Raw genomic sequence first — 15,025 nt, forward strand, 5'->3', positions numbered from 1 at the left:
TCTGACTTCCTGGCCTTCTGCAGTTCGTGCTGTCACCTGGAAACCAGGCCTCTCCTTCCCAGCAGAATGCCACATCCCATGCACACAGGTCTGCTACAGAGAAGACCTGTGGCTGCAGAGACACAGACACCACCCTGAGCTAACATGCTAGTAAGTCCTTGGGGGACTCAGCGGTCAGCTGAATAGCACACTCAACCCTTATTTGTACTGACCACTCTGTAGCAACTCTCCCCTATTTTGGAGCCTATGATGGAATTTTCCGGGCTTTTCTCCATGTTTTTTTATTACTATTATTCTTTCTGGGTTCTATCTATAGGGTCTTCTCCCTGGCCAATCCTTCTGGTGCCCCCAGGGTTCCACACTCAGCCCTTCTCTCACACTCCTTCCTCTCACTCTAACCTTTCTGGACTATCTTATATGGATTATTGGCTTCACTAATCCCTCACCAGGATCCTAACACCCAAATCTACATCTCCAGTCCAGACATTTCTCCAGAACTCCAGACCCAAGTTTCCAAATGCCTTTTAGGTGTCGCTCCTGTGAATGTTCTGCAAGTACATCAGAATTACTGTGCCTGAAAGTGAACTCATTATCTTCCCTGCCAAACTCATCCTCCCTCCAAATATTCCCATTTGAGGTCAATGGCAACACTGTCAACTCAGCCTGCCAAGCCAGAAAACAAGAAGTCTCCCATAGCCCTCATGCCCTATAATCACATCTCCAGTCTAGCCTCCCCTATCCTCTCTTGAATTCATCTACTCCTCCCTGTTGGGTTCAGGCCCTCATGGCATCCTGTTCTACTTCATGGATGAAATAGCCAGCCAGAACATCAAGTTGCCACTATCAATTCTGCCGTCCAGTCCATCCTTTCTAAAATACATTTCTGCTCCTGTCCAGTCTCTCTTGTTAAAAGCCTCCCATCTTCCTGCTTACAAAGAATGTCCAAGTCATTTGCCAAGCACCAAACCTCTCATGATCTTGCGGTATCTCCCAAGACTCCCCATAGAGCACCCTACTCTCAAACTACATAAAATGACTTCAGATTCCCAGGATCAGTTACGACTTTTTACAAGTTTCTATTCTGTACTTGCTGTTCCCACTGCCTGGTGAACTCCTATGCATACTTCAGAACCCTTCGTAAATATCACTTGTTCCTCCATGAAGTGCTCCCCAACTCTTCACCCCCTTCAGATCTGTCATTCCATCCTCTTTGCTACAGATACACTTTGAACACAGCTCTCATGCAAAACATATATCAGGCATTTAATGACTTATAATTCAATGTGTTTATACATCTTCCTTCCTACTCTACTTGGAAAGCCACAGGTCAAGAATGTTTATCCCCTGCCTAGAACATGCACATGTTTAGACAAGCAGCTCGTTAAGTTCCTCGAATTGGAGGAAGGACCAGCTATGTGAGAGGTTTCCCCAGGATGCACGCAGACAGGATGCGAGGGGAAGGAAGGAGTTAATGGCTGAACCTTTAAAACTCTGTGATTGGTAACCTTGGATTTAAATTTCGTTTTAACACAATTGGCCACTGAGAAAGCATTTTCATCACAAATCCTATTTCCTCCAAGTTTTCTAAAAACGTCACCCTATCAGTTTGAATCCTGCAAGCTCTTTCTCAGCCAAAAGGAATTCCCCTTTAAACAAAAACTATTCAGACATTTCCAAGATATGAAATGTGAAAAACCAGGATTTTCCACTCAGACAACTAGGAAACTGTTTGCAAATTTTTTTTTCCCCAGACTCCTTTTATATGCCAAGGAGTCTGAAGAGATTTTTTTTCTAATGTTAAAAAAAAAGTTTCCTACCCCTGTGTCTCTCTGTTTTTCCATTCTTTATTTTGTCTGGGTTTCACTTAAAGTTTTAAGTCAGAAAACAGAGACCACAAAATGCAAAACTACACCTGCCAGTTGAATTGCCCAAATGAAATACACAATCCACTGAATGCTGCTGGTGCTGCTGTCGTCGTCGCTGTTGTTGTTTTAAATAGTTTTTTGTTTGTTTGCTTTTTTTTGTTTTTGCTTTTTTTTGTTTTTTTTTTTGAGACTGTGTCTTGCTGTCTCCCAGTGCAGTGGCGCGATCTTGGTTCATGGCAAGCTTCGCCTCCCAGGTTCATGCCATTCTCCTCCCTCAGCCTCTTGAGTAGCTGGAACTACAGGTGCTAATTTTTTTTTTTTTTTTTGTATTTTCAGGAGACACGGAGTTTCACCATGTCAGCCAGGATGGTCTCGATCTCCTGACCTCGTGATCCGCCAGCCCCAGCCTCCCAAAGTGCTGGGATTACAGGCGTGAGCCACCACGCCCATCCTTAAATAGCTTATTTTTTAAAGAATCTTCAGTGGTAGGGGCATAACACATGTAATACCTTTGGGATTTTGAGATCATGTAACAAAAATGTAGAAATTACAAAGTGATCACCAAAGATATGAAGTAAATTGTACTGTGATGAGTTCATACATCAAAAGACATGGCCGAGCGCAGTGGCTCACGCCTGGAATCCCAGCATTTTGGGAGGCCAAGGCGGGTGGATCACTTGAGGCTAGGAGTTTCAGACCAGCCTGGCCAACAAGGCGAAACTCTGCCTTTACTAAAAATACAAAAAATTAGCCAGGCGTGGTGGTGGGCACCTGTAATCCCAGCTATTCGGGAGGCTAAGGCACAAGAATCGCTTGAACCCGGGATGTGGAGGTTGCAGTGAGCCAAGATCATGCCACTGCACTCTAGCCTGGGCAATAGAGCAAGACTCTTGTCTCAAAAAAAAAAAAAAAAAAGGCTTTATCCTCCAAAGAAAAACTCTCTTCCAAGAACTGCCATTGATAATTCTAACAAGAATCAGGCATTAAAATATGGATGGTTCAGAATAACCCATCTCAATTCTTTAAAAAAAAAATCCCCCCTGTAATCCTGGCACTTTGGGAGGCCGAGACAGGCGGATAACAAGGTCAGGAGATCGAGACCATCCTGGCTAACACGGTGAAACCCCGTCTCTACTAAAAAAAAATACAAAAAACTAGCCGGGCGAGGTGGTGGGCGCCTGTAGTCCCAGCTACTCGGGAGGCTGAGGCAGGAGAATGGCATAAACCCGGGAGGCGGAGCTTGCAGTGAGCTGAGATCCGGCCACTGCACTCCAGCCTGGGCGACAGGGCGAGACTCCATCTCAAAAAAAAAAAAAAAAAAAATCCCCAAAGTAGTATCAGACACCTACACCAGACAGAGCAACTCAAAAGCAGGCAATTCAACATGAGGCAAGTGTAGCTGAGCCCCAGAGCTGCTATACACACAAGAGGAAAATATGGTATGTGATCTAAAAAGTTATGTCTCACTTTTGAATTGGCCTTCCACACAGTCGAAAAGATTAGACCTACCCCCACAGGATGCCACAGAGTGTTTCCCAAGCCAAAGTACAAGCAAAACAGAGCCTGTCTCTAATGAGTGACACTGACTGTAGAAGCAGTTGAATCCCAGGAATGACCCATGAGCTCCTCTTTGGTTTACACTGCAAGAGAGCTGAGTCACTAAACATTCCCTGAGATAAATGGGTGCAGCGATAAGAAGGATCAACGTCCCAGCTCTTCTTTGAAACACATCAAGAAACATATGAAAATTCAAGGGTTACCCAGCCAGAGCTGTTCTGCTGTTCAGGTAGACCTAGCAGGTTTGAGTCAGACTCCAAAGATCTGCTTTTCATCAAAAGACAAATAGCAAGTATAAAAAAATGAGAACCAGTTGCACCGAAGTTTGTAGCGGAGGCCAGGGGAACATACAGAGAGAAGAGAGGGCCAAGTACCAAACACTCACATTTAACAGGCGGTATGGAAGCCAGAGGAGGAAGAACTAAGCTTGCCAGAGTGTCATGGAAGCCAAAGCAAAAACGAGTTATGAGGCAATCCTGTGGTCAGTATTGCCAAATAATCCCATGAGGCCCTGCAGGTAAGGACAGAGAAATGACTATTGGACTTAGCAGCTAGGGAGAGGTTGAGCAGTAGGACCCAGGGGGCAGAGGATACTGGGTAGAGACTAAGGAAATGGAGGCCATAGCTGGTGACCACGCACTTGAGAAAATCTGGCAGTAAACAAGAGAAAAGAAATGAGTAAGAGGGAGCATCTGGCAAACATGTGTTCAAGGCAGAGGCCTGTGTTTACAGCAGAAGAGGAGAGGAAATAAAGATGCATGAGAGAGAATAATGACAGGCTCTCTCTCCTTTCTGAATGATGTCAGACTCCCAAGGTTGGGACACTTCGTTCCCAAAGAGAAGACATGTGATTTAGGGGATAGATTGGAAAAGTACTTCTATTATGGGTCAGGCAGTGACATGCAAAGAAACTGAAATCCCCATAGGTGAAGTAATGTATCCAAGGTCACCAGAGAGCCTATGTCCCTCCACACCAAAATGGTCTGCCTTGAGAGCCCACCCTTTCCACTATGCCATCAACTCAACTCCCATTGGAAACAGGGACTGTCACTCAATCACCCCATGCCCATCTTGTTCTCTAATCAAAACAAGAAAAGATATCGACACTGAATTACCCAAGTCACTATTATACTGAATTTTCACATTTGCAAAACCATTTACAAGAATCCAGAATTCATTTGTTTGTTCATTTATTTATTTATTTTGAGACAGGGTCTCGCTCTGTTGCCCAATCCGGAGTGTAGTGGTGTGATCATAGCTCACTGTAAACTCAACCTCCTGGGCTTAAGCGATCCTCCTGCCTCAGCCTCTGAAAGTGCTGGGATTACAAGCATGGGCCACCACGTCCTGCTCAGAGTTTTTAAAATATATAAAAAGAGGCCAGAGCCACCCAGCTTATCCATTTTCCAGGACTGCCTCACTCTACTTAACTATGCATCAAGCACTTATGATTCTCCGGGCATCCTGCACTTGACTAAGGACCATGAGGGTACAGAAGAGGCAGTCATGTCTCCTGTCCTCAAGGAACTTGTGCTGAGCAAATCTCTCTACTGCTCTATGTCTCACATTCCCCATAGATAAAATGGCCCGTCTTCTCCTATGTGCCTCATGAATAACCTATACATTTCGATTCAGGGAAAAATCAAGATCCCTTAGCACTTCATTGGGAAGGGCTAGAGAGCATCTACTGAGCAGGGAAAAGGAGAAATAGGCTCAAGGTTGATCCAGGGACAGTGGGTCTCATCATTTCCTTTCCATCCTGATTCCACAGGGGCAGAAAACATGGGCAGCACTCCCTCATTCATGAGATCACTCACTTGAACAATTCAGATGCCCTGCAACCATAGGCCTCAACCCTACCAAATGCCCAGCTAAGGCTTAAGGCTATTTGCCCCAAGAGAGGCACCAGACAGGGTGGAGCCATGTCAGGCTGAGGCCAGCAGTTTAAGCTGCAGACAGGCACATGTGGCCTCATCAATATTTGAACAACCATATGCAACTAGAAAAATAGCTTATTTGAAAAATGGCATTTAGCTTTCTACCTGCTGTCGATCCCAAACAGAACAAATCATTCTTGTCCTGCATGGTAAGCATGATTACAGGCTCAGCTAGCTACCTCCAGCCCTGGTATTCTACTCTGCTGCCAAGAGTCCAGATAATACAGTTAATTCTACATCTCCTAGTTAGTGAGTCAAGACATAGCCATAATCTCCTCCTGACTCCCACCCCTCCCTGAATAGCCTTTGCCTGCACTTTCAAGAGGCTATTTCTACATGTATAGTCTTCCTTCACTGGGCACTGGTAGCATAGCTAAATAACATTCTTAGAACTTCGCTGGGCCGGACATGATGGCTCATGCCTATAATCCTAGCACTTTGGGAGGCCGAGGCAGAGGATTCCTTGAGCCTAGGCAACATAAGGAGACCCTGTCTCCATTTAAAAACAAAAAACAATAGAACTTTGCAAATGGCCCAGTACTTGGGTTTACTGTTTTGCGCTCAGGGCAAATTACTGTGAATTTTAAATTTTCTATTTGTTAGCCCAGGTTCATGAGAAAAGAAACATACCTTTTGACTAAGGAAAGAATTGTTAACTCAGACTGTTTTACTAATGATCCCAATAGTCATGCTGGTTGAGTCTCCAATACCTCTTCCATCCCCATATGATTAATCAAGCTGATTACATAAATCCCATTCTCCTTTCCAGCCATTGGCTTAAGAATGGTCATGTGGCCCAATCCTTACCAATAAAGCTTTAAGAAAAAGAAGCTAGTGGGCTACTAAGAAAAGTTTCTTCCACTCTAAAAAAGGGACATAAGAAAGAGACAACTTCTCTTCTTCCTCTGGAGGTTGTCATTTTGAACATAACACCTGTAACTCCCGTGTCTATCACACATCCAACCCGAGGATGAAAGCTGCACATGGCTGGAACCAAGGTCCATGGGGACACTGAGCAACTGCTGAATCAGCCAAACAAGGAGCTCTATTTGTTTTTTGTTTGTTTGTTTGTTTGAGACAGAGTCTCACTCTGTCACCTAGGCTGGAGTGCAGTGGCATGATCTTGGCTCACTGCAACCTCTCCCCCAAGTTCAAGCGATTCTCCTGCCTCAGCCTCCCAAGTAGCTGGTATTACAGGCGCCTGCCACAGCGCCTGGCTAATTTTTGTATTTTTAGTAGAGACAGGGTTTCACCACCTTGGCCAGGCTGGTCTTGAACTCCTGACCTTGCGATCCACCCGCCTCAGCCTCCTAAAGTTCTGGGATTACAGGTGTCAGCCACCCGCCCGGCCAGGGGCTCCATTTAAAAACCTCTTGTAACATGAGATAATTTACTTACTATATGAGCCAATCTGAATCCATTTTCAGTTACTTCCAGCTACAAGCATTGTAATGAATTCAATTATTAATCTAGATTCTATACCTTATAACTCCTTCAAAAGCAATGTCACATCATAGATCCCTATTTCCACTGAACACTATAACTCAGGGATCTTTCGAGAAGGAGGGCAAATACAAAACTCTGTACTGCCCTCTCATCTTTCAGGACTGTGCCTATGTCTACCGCCTCTCAACCAATGTTACTACCATGAGAACAATTTCAGAGACAATAAAATCATCCGTTAAAGATTTTTTGCTAAGCCAATGGAAATCCTTTAGATCACAGACAAATTCGCAACATATAAACAAGGCTGCCTTATGAATAAGAGCCACATTATGAAATAATGGAGGGCCAGTGAGGGTCCCTCTCCCATTCCCCAAATAGTCCCCCACTACTACCTAGCTATCGCCCTAGGTTCTCCAAGTAGAGATTCACCCTTTTGACCTGAAGTAATTATTGTTAAATATAAATGCCCATTTCGGGGTAACATGTTAAATCTTACTAATACTTAAATTTCTAGTGTAAGCTTATCAAATCTTTCCTGACAGCAAAATTTGAAGAGAGGAAATTGGAAAGACAGCATTACAGTGAACACTTGATGTCTGAGAAAGGAGGGGAACACAAAAGGGGTGAGCATGTTGAAAGGTACCCCAAGGGTCTGGAAAAATTATACTTACTTCCCAATTCTGTCTCCCATTAGAACTCATCACATTTATTCAGCTTGTGGAGGTCATGTGATCATAAGTAATGACATTCTCAGCCAACGAGGACCCAGGCCCCCTTCAGAACCTGGCGTGGAGCCAAGCCTAAGAGTTGACTCCAAAGTGGAACATCAAACCAAAAGCTTCAAGATGGCATTGAAATCATACACTCTCTGGGCCAGGCAGGAGGAACAGGAAACCACACAGTCTGTGAGATCAGCCAAGTCCTTTTCAGCACTCAGTAAGACATGGAAGCCAGATGGCCTTTCCATCTGGACCAGGCAGGTCGAATATTCCCCCAACTCCCTACCTACCACTGTCTGGGACCAGTACTTTCACCTGAAGAACCAACCAGATACAAAACTGTAGTAGCATAACCAGCAAATGATTTTACAAATAACTTGGCTTCATAGGAATTCTGCATTTTAAACAAGCAGAACTTCTGTTGTTACTTTCACAAAAACTTAGTTTTTATTATACACTTTTTTAAAAGGATATAATAACGGCAAAAATTGCAAAAATTGTTTTATTTTCCAGATGGCTAAACTGAGATAGAAGAAAGAGAGAACATTATCAAGATCTTGACATTTATCACAGGCAAACCCCCTGCCGACCTCTCCCCCTAAAGCCTCTTTCCACGGGGTCTTCCCACTTCTCCTGTTCTTCATCCAAGGCCTCCACCAACCTTGAGTGGCACTGAGTTTCTATATACTCAAGCTATATACTGAAGTATATATTCTATATACTGAAGCTCCCTTTTCCCCCCAAGAACACTTGGTTGAAAATTACCTCTAGTTCAGTTTTACATGGTGCCCACAAGTTGTACTTCTTCCATTTTCTAGACATAGTCAAGAGATAAAAATTTGAATAGTACCAACGGGTGTAGTGTGTAGACATGCTTCCCTTCATCTCTTGACTTCCACTTCCCCAAGCTGCTTTCCCAAAAATTATCCATTTCTTGAGCATCCTTCCAGATACAGTTCATACATATATAAAATACATTTTAAAATTTATAGATTATTTTGCTCTTTAAATTGCAAAAGGGGGCTGAGCACAGTGGCTCACACCTGTAATCCCAGCACTTTGGGAGACCAAGGCAAGAGGGTCCCTTAAACCCAGGAGTTGGAGACCAGCCTGGGCAACATACTGAGATCCCGTTTCTACAAAAAAAAAAAAAAGAAAATAAAATTAGCCAGGCATGGTGGCACACACTGATACTTCCAGCTACTCTGGAGGCTGAGGTGGGAGGATCACTTGAGCCTGGAAGGTTAAGCTTGCAGTGAGCCATGATTGAGCAACTGCACTCTAGTCTGGGTGACAGAAAAAAACCCATCTCAAATATAAAATAAAATAAAAGTAAAAAATAAACTACAAAAGCACAGATAATTCCCAGAAAGTAATTTTCAGAGAATCTTACAGGAATACAATACAAATGGCAGAAATGTCCAACATACAGGCAGGTTTGGGGAAAGAGGCAAGGTTTCTTCTCACGGTGGTACCAAATCCCAAGAGATATTCTCCTGACTTTTAGATCTGCCATCTTTTCTAAACCAATTTTAGCCTGTATTCCATCTTGAAGCAACAGTTTTCCTAAAATCAGTACTCACTGAATTAAAATAACATTTCATCATCTGTATGGAAACAATTTTTTAAGCTTCAGGAGGAAGCCCAGAGTTTTAGCAATTCAGGATCTAATGATCAATCCACCTTTGCCCTATCCATATGCTTCATTATTTTGTACACTTTGAACCTCTCTGCCTTTGTCCTTGTAGACCAAGATGTCTTCATAACTAACCAAATGGAAAAAAAACAAAACAAAACAAAACACTGCTCCTAATGGCTAACAGAAGGCTCCTGAGAAACATTATAATCTCAGCCTTGGGCAACAAACTTGAACATTCTAAATTGTTTAAATCAAGTATGTGACAGGTTTGCTAAAACAGAGCATTAGCAATCATGCATGTAGTAACTAAATCCCTAGTAAGAGCAACAAAAGTGATCTCAGTAGGAAGGCTTGGTGGCTGCCACTGTCAGCCTCATTTAAACATTAGCTGCTTTCAGGCTCAGCAGTTCCTATATTCCAATCATTCTCTTCCAACCTCTTACTCAGTTCTTTCTCTTTAAGTCAGGATTCTTCATTCAGACAGCCTGATGGGCAAGTACTTGGAGGCAGGCAGACAACAGGTTTGAATCCCGGTTCTATCACTAAATAGCTGTGGGAACTGAGCCAAGTGGCTTAAACTCACTAAGCCTCATTTTTCTCATATGTAAAATAAAAGTAATAAAAACGGCTCATTTCATTGGGTCATTACAAGGGTTAAATAGCATAATTTTTGTAAAGCACTAGACACAATGTCTTTCAGCAGGACCAGCTACGTAAATGTGAAACCCAGTGCAAAATGAAAATGTAAGGTCCCCTGTTCAAAAAGAATTCGGATTTTCAAGATGGTGACAGCAGAGCATCAAACCAAGTGTGGACCCCGTGGCACGGCATGGGTGGCAGGCCATGAGGTCAGCCCTGCCTTTCAGATGATAAACACTCAATAGATGGCAGCTGTCATCATCTCTTACCACACTCGTACCTCACCCTCCCCTCAGGCTCTCCTCCACTTGGAAAGTTCTACTAAATCATTCCAAAAACAGGCACTGGTGTCTCAGAAGCACCCGGAGTTTATAAGACAAGTAACTCACCAAAATGAGTAATCTAAAATACATGATATTAACACAGGCTCATGAAAATGCACACCTACCTTAGGCCTTTGCTCTAGTTTTTCATCCTGCTGGGCTAACACTCTTACCTCCTTCCAATCTTTGTTCAGATCCATTTTTTATGGGAAGCTTGCTCTGATCCCTCAGTTCAATCCCATACTTTGCTCTTCTTCCACCCTGTGTTCTCTATCCCCCTCACCTTGTTCTGCTTATACGTTTTCCATAGCATTTATTTCATCCAATATAATCACTTCTTTATTATGTTTATTGGTTATGTTCCCCTACACACACACACACGCGCGCACGCGAATATGAGCTTGTAGAGGTCAGGGATTTTTGTCTGCTTCTGTTCACTCATGTTCCCAAGTGCTTTATATATTCCACAAATACTAATCGAAAGAACAAATATCTCTTTGACTGAATGCATAATCAGGCCATCCTTTTTCCACATAAAGATTCAGCTGGAGTAACAAACAGCTCTGCCCCTGGATATCTAACAGAGTTCAGGAAACAGATGGGAAAGTTATCTATCTCCCCACCTCTTCCAAACATCCCTTAGTTTGAGAGAAATATAACCCAATCATCTGTACTGCTACACCAATACCTCTTTCAACAGTAATTCATATGCACAGTTTGTTGCACTGACTTGCAGCAATGATAAGTAGCATTTTATAGCAATGAGCTGTTCACAACAGACATGTACCTAGGTGGAGGACATAATAAGCATTTTTTAAAAATAGAATTAAAAGAAAAATAATCACACATTCCTGCTTTATCACAATGACAGAAAAACTGGGCTGTTAATATCAAAGCAAATGGAAGGTCTCTACTCCCCGAAACTGTGCATAAAGATGTTAGAGCCAGTTAAAGCAGTTCTTCCTGGAGTGAATGCCACAGTCACAGGTAGCATCTCACACCCTTCCCTGTGAACTCACAAATGCAAGCTACGGGGTCAAACAACAGCAAGGTACACGCCTGTGCCTAATTCATCCCACCAGCTGGAAGACAACCCCCTAGCTGCAGCATTGCAGCTGTTGGAAGAGACACTATCGCAGCAAAAGATTGATACTATCAGAACAAAAGAGAAGGGCTGCCCCTCTGCATATGGATAAAATGCAGCCTGTCAGTAGAAACTCCTGGAGCACCCAATCATCAAAACATATCTGAGGACCAACATACTCCAAGTTCTTTACTGAGGACAGGAAGCACATCTGGGACCCCAACCCCCATGCTGCCCGCATGGTGTTCCCAGGATAGGCTCAGCAAGCAAAGCCCAGAAGATCACACCGAACATCTGGCTTTTGCCCCAGCATGAACTACCACTCCCTCTCAGCCCTGCACTCCGCATTTTTTTAAAACAAGCCACTCTCAGCCACCACAAATACTTTGGTGGGAATCAGCAGGGAGGCCCTCATTCCTTGTCCCAAAATAACGTCAGCCAGAGGCAAAGGCCAAAGAGGTGGAGCCTGCAGGCCATTTTGCAGAAGTTTCAAATATCCTGGTACTGACCCCATTTAAAAAGCGTGAAGGGGAAGCAGCCAAGCCTCTAGTGGTTTTCTCATTAGTGTTCCCCCTCACCCCAGCCCCACCACCATTACAAACGTCTGCATGGATAAGAATCAAACAAAGAGATCTCGCATAAAGTTCTGTGATCCGTACTGGCTATTGGAAACAAAATACCATTTTGCAAACTTAATACCAAAAAGTTGACATTAAAAACTTTAAAAGAAATGTGCGTGCTCTGGGACAGCTTAACCCCCAAAGAGATCTCTGAGGCATTAGTATAAGAGTGAACAAGCAACTGGTGAGCTGTCCCACCTTCCCCAGAGCCTTTCTTAAATATGCATCTGTCTCAGATTTTCCATACTCCTCTGCTGGTTTTTCCTCTGAAGAGGGAGGAAGGAGACTTCTTGGTAGTACAGTTTAAGAAGGCAAATAAAGCCGCCTTTCTCCTTAACGTAGGTGAGCCCTTTCAACACACACACACACACACACACACACGCACACACACTCACGTGTACTTTTGAAAACATAAATATGAAAGAAGAGGGAGGGAGAGAGAATACGAGACAGATGAAAAGGAAATGCTACTTAATCTTGTCCAGTTTTTGAAAACCTCAAAAAAAAAATCAATAGCAAACTAGGCGGAGGCATGTTATTCTCAAAACACACACTCCTCCCGCATTACAGTACTGTTAGCAACAGCAAATGATGTTACAGATGGAAAAAGCCTCAGGGAAAAAAGCATGAATTGTTAAAGGAATACAAAGTGGCATTACTCTCATAAGAAGCGCAAGGGGGCCAGCTGCCCTCCTTCATCCACTCAGACATTAAAGTACACCTCGCCCAGGACCTCTTGACTCTGGCCATGCCCTGCCCCAAACCCTGCCTTCCCGGGTCCCAGGACTCCAGCTGCTCCTCGCTTGACAACACTTCCCCGCTTTGAAAGCCCTCCTGCCCCGCCCGCCGGGTCCTCACCGTGTGGTACATGAGGGCCTCGCCGTCCCCGGGCTCTGACAGCTCGCTCAGCTTGCGGTCCCACTGCAGCACGCCCTGCTCCCCGCTCTCCAGCACCTCCATGGCGGTGCGGGCCGCGCTGGGCCGAGGATGCTAAGCGCAGAGGGGACGCGCAGAGCTGCCTCGGACCGGCGAGGTTCCTCTCTCTCCGCGTGTGCGTGCGTGTGTGCGCCCGCGTGTGTGTAGTTTTGCACTTGGAAGGCAAACGTCTGCTCTTCTGCCGGAGAGAGGATGGCCAAGCGCTCCCGTCCGGTGTTCGCGGAGATCCGAGAATCCCCAGGGACACGGGCCGGACCAAAGGCTGCCGGGGCTAAAGCGGGATGTGCATCCAAAATGAAGGCAGGAGACCCACTCTCATCCCAGGAAAATCCCTTCGCCGCAAGCCCACTTGCCGCTACCGCTCCAGACACAAACTTTGAGACACCCCAGGGCTCCTAGGCTCTGCTCCAGGACCCAGCTGCGGCCGCACCTCCCTCCCAGGCTTGACCAATCGGATATCCGTCTTGCCCAACAGACCCAATCAGAAGTCTCACTCTCGGTCTTGTCCCGCCCCCCAAAGGCAGAGGCCGCGGGAAGTCTCCGCCCACGCCTTGGAAAGTAGCCAGGGAGTGTCTGTGACGTCACCGAGGAACTCCTCCTGCCTGAGCGCAGCCCGCTGACGGCAGTCGCCTACAGCGGACCAATAGAGGGCTTGGGTCCGGAAGTGATGGACTGGAGGCTTGACTAATGGGAAAGGGGCATCTGAAAGGGTACAGCCAATGAAATAGCGACAAGAATACATTTTGTAAAAGAGGGAGGGTGAGCTTAGTCTTGCTGAGAATCCGCGGAAATTAGCCAGCGCGCCGACAGGGGGCGCGAGAGTTGCTTCGCGGCGGACTTAAACATTTTCAAGTACTTTAGTTCGTTTGGATCTCTCGGAATTTTTTTAATGGATTACATATTATACAAAACTCCAAATATTCCTCATGCGCATAAATTTATATTAGTGCAGCTCTAGCAAATTGTCATTGTTCTTCACTTTTTTCGCCCATTTTCTGTTGGGTTCTTCTATTTTTTATGGACTTCACTTACTGTATTTTTTTCTTTCATCTGCTTGATAAGAGCCAATGGCATACTTTTCCAGGTCCTACAGAAGTGAGCCCAGTCCTTGAATTCATAGAGCTTTTATCTCAGAGGAGTCAGGCAATAAACAAAGAAATAAAACATTTAAATTCAGAAAGTGGAAATTGCTATAAAGAAAAATAAAAGCAGGGAAACAGGATGTGTCAAGATCGATGCTATTTTACGTGCTGATCAGGGAAGTTCTTCCTAAAGGAAATGAGATTTCGGGAGAAGCTGGTGTTCCCGTGACAGCTGGGGAGGCCAGTATGGCTGCAGCAGAGGTGCTTGGCAGGGAGGGGTGGGAAAGGCCGGAAAGGTGAGCCAGGGCCAGAGCACCAGGCCCACCTCCTAGAATAGGGAAGAGATGGCCTGTTCTAAAGGAATTCCCCCAACACTGTGATTCTTCCTCCTTTTTAATTCCAAAAAAAAAAAAGAAGCCCTTGAAAATATAGTTTACCTATGTTAAATATAAAAGTAGGTCTTTGCCAGTTAGCTCTAGAAGTTTCTTACAATGGCACATTCAGGTGTTAGCTATTGTGTTGTCTCCTTGGCAAGTATTTTTTGGCGGCTGGGGACAAAAGTCTTTGAACTCTATGTTGTCTTGAAAGCAGCAGTTTATCATATAAACTATTCCATTTGTCTGGTTGGTCCTATCTTCTGGGGTCTTTTGAGATTTTTTTTTTTTTTTTTTTTTTGAGATGGAGTCTTGCTCTGTCGCCCGGGCTGGAGTGCAGTGGCCGGATCTCAGCTCACTGCAAGCTCCGCCTCCCGGGTTTACGCCATTCTCCTGCCTCAGCCTCCTGAGTAGCTGGGACTACAGGCGCCCGCCACCTCGCCCGGCTAGTGTTTTTGTATTTTTTAGTAGAGACGGGGTTTCACCGTGTTAGCCAAGATGGTCTCGATCTCCTGACCTCGTGATTCGCCCGTCTCGGCCTCCCAAAGTGCTGGGATTACAGGCTTGAGCCACCGCGCCCGGCCGAGATTTTTTTTTTTTGAGGCAGTCTCACTCAGTCACGCAGGCTAGAGTGCAGTGGCACGATCTCAGTTCACTGCAGCCTCCACCTCCTGAGCTCAAGCAGTTCTCCTGCCTCAGCCTCCCGTGTAGCTTGGACCACAGATGTGCACCACCACACCCGGCTAATTTTTTAATTTTTTGTGGAGACAAGATCTCACTTTGTTGCCCGGGGTGGCCTCAAAC

The 15,025-nt window shown here is 44.9% G+C and overlaps 1 protein-coding gene across 1 annotated transcript in view; it reads right to left on the minus strand.

The window, feature by feature from the left end:
* CREB3L2 (cAMP responsive element binding protein 3-like 2) overlaps positions 1–13,184 on the minus strand; it is a 134,514-nt gene extending 121,330 nt beyond the window's left edge. Inside the window, exon 1 of the mRNA XM_011941554.1 lies at positions 12,688–13,184. Within this exon, the coding sequence (XP_011796944.1) occupies positions 12,688–12,789 (102 nt within the window). The 5' untranslated portion in view covers positions 12,790–13,184. The remainder of the gene's footprint in view (positions 1–12,687) is intronic.
* Positions 13,185–15,025: the final 1,841 nt, after the last annotated feature.

Source organism: Colobus angolensis, unplaced genomic scaffold (assembly GCF_000951035.1).
Source record: "Colobus angolensis palliatus isolate OR3802 unplaced genomic scaffold, Cang.pa_1.0 Scaffold2, whole genome shotgun sequence".
Taxonomy (NCBI): domain Eukaryota; kingdom Metazoa; phylum Chordata; class Mammalia; order Primates; family Cercopithecidae; genus Colobus; species Colobus angolensis.